At 44.0% G+C, this 1,047-nt stretch overlaps 1 protein-coding gene across 1 annotated transcript; it reads left to right on the top strand.

Moving 5' to 3' along the window:
* Nucleotides 1-21: 21 nt before the first annotated feature.
* TM35_000661130 (receptor-type adenylate cyclase) lies at nucleotides 22-1,047 on the top strand (the record flags this gene model as incomplete). Its single annotated transcript, XM_029031116.1, has 1 exon — nucleotides 22-1,047. A coding segment is annotated over one exon (1,026 nt), but the record flags the coding sequence as incomplete, so codon positions are not given.

Below are 1,047 nucleotides of genomic sequence, written 5' to 3'. Positions count from 1 at the left end.
GCAAAAGATATTTTTTTTGCCATGGGTCAAAATATCAGTGGCGTGTTTACAGTGAAGAGCTCTATTAGTGAACCTGCTGATGATGCAGTTTTCAATGCTACGTGGGAGGCCTTTGCGGACACACGCCCACAGGCTGTTATTGTGTTTGGTGCACCTATTAATGATACTGCGAAATTCATAATGAGGATGCTGACAGACGAACGTACTGCTGGTGCATATCTGCTGGGCCCACTTGCTGTGCAAGACATGCTTCTAAGTGTGTGGCGTGAAGCTGTAGATGCAGGTGTTCCGTTTGTGAGTGGTCAAGTGATTACGACGGGGACGAACCCACATGCAAATAACGTTGAGTACGTTGCTATCAAGCGCTTCCAGAAGGATATGGAGGAGTATCTAAGAAAAAACAGTAATGGTGTTTTCCAGGGACCTCAGCACTTCCTTAACAATGACAACGATGGTGAGATGATGGTTGCTGGGTGGATTGCTGGTGAGGTTCTTGTCCAGGCGATGAGCAGCCGTGAGTGGTTGAAGAACAGGAAATCTTTTGTTGCGTCACTGTTTAACCAGCGTCGTTACGTCATTGATGACCTTGTGATTGGTGACTATGGTGGTGAGTGTAGAGGTAAAGCGGCCATTTATGGTGCCACATGCCGTTGCAACCAAGGTGGGAGAACTGTGCATACAAAGATGTTTGTAGACGATTTTAGAGCAATCGGAATTTACGATGGTGAAATGGTATTTAATATCTCTGAGTGCTACACTTCTCTCGTCTATATTCCTCCCGTGTTGAGTGTCTCATTATTATTATATAGTGATGGTGATATGATATTTGCTTCATCAAATGAAATTTATGCAGGGTTCTCTGGGGGAGAAATAATTAATGTGGGATGGTGGCAAAAGGGTAAAATATTGATTAACTTAATTACTACAGAAGTAATAGATGCGCACATTATGCTTATGGAACAAATGAATGAGAGACGTATTCATGCAGTTGCTGGCCTCGTCACGGAGGCGATGTTGGATGTCCCGAATGTGACCTTCATTGACCCA

The sequence above is a fragment of the Trypanosoma theileri genome (genome assembly GCF_002087225.1).
Source record: "Trypanosoma theileri isolate Edinburgh chromosome Unknown TM35_Tth_66_V1, whole genome shotgun sequence".
Lineage (NCBI taxonomy): Eukaryota > Euglenozoa > Kinetoplastea > Trypanosomatida > Trypanosomatidae > Trypanosoma > Trypanosoma theileri.
The sequence above is the reverse complement of the archived record's forward strand: the minus strand, read 5'-3'. Positions and strand labels throughout refer to the sequence as shown.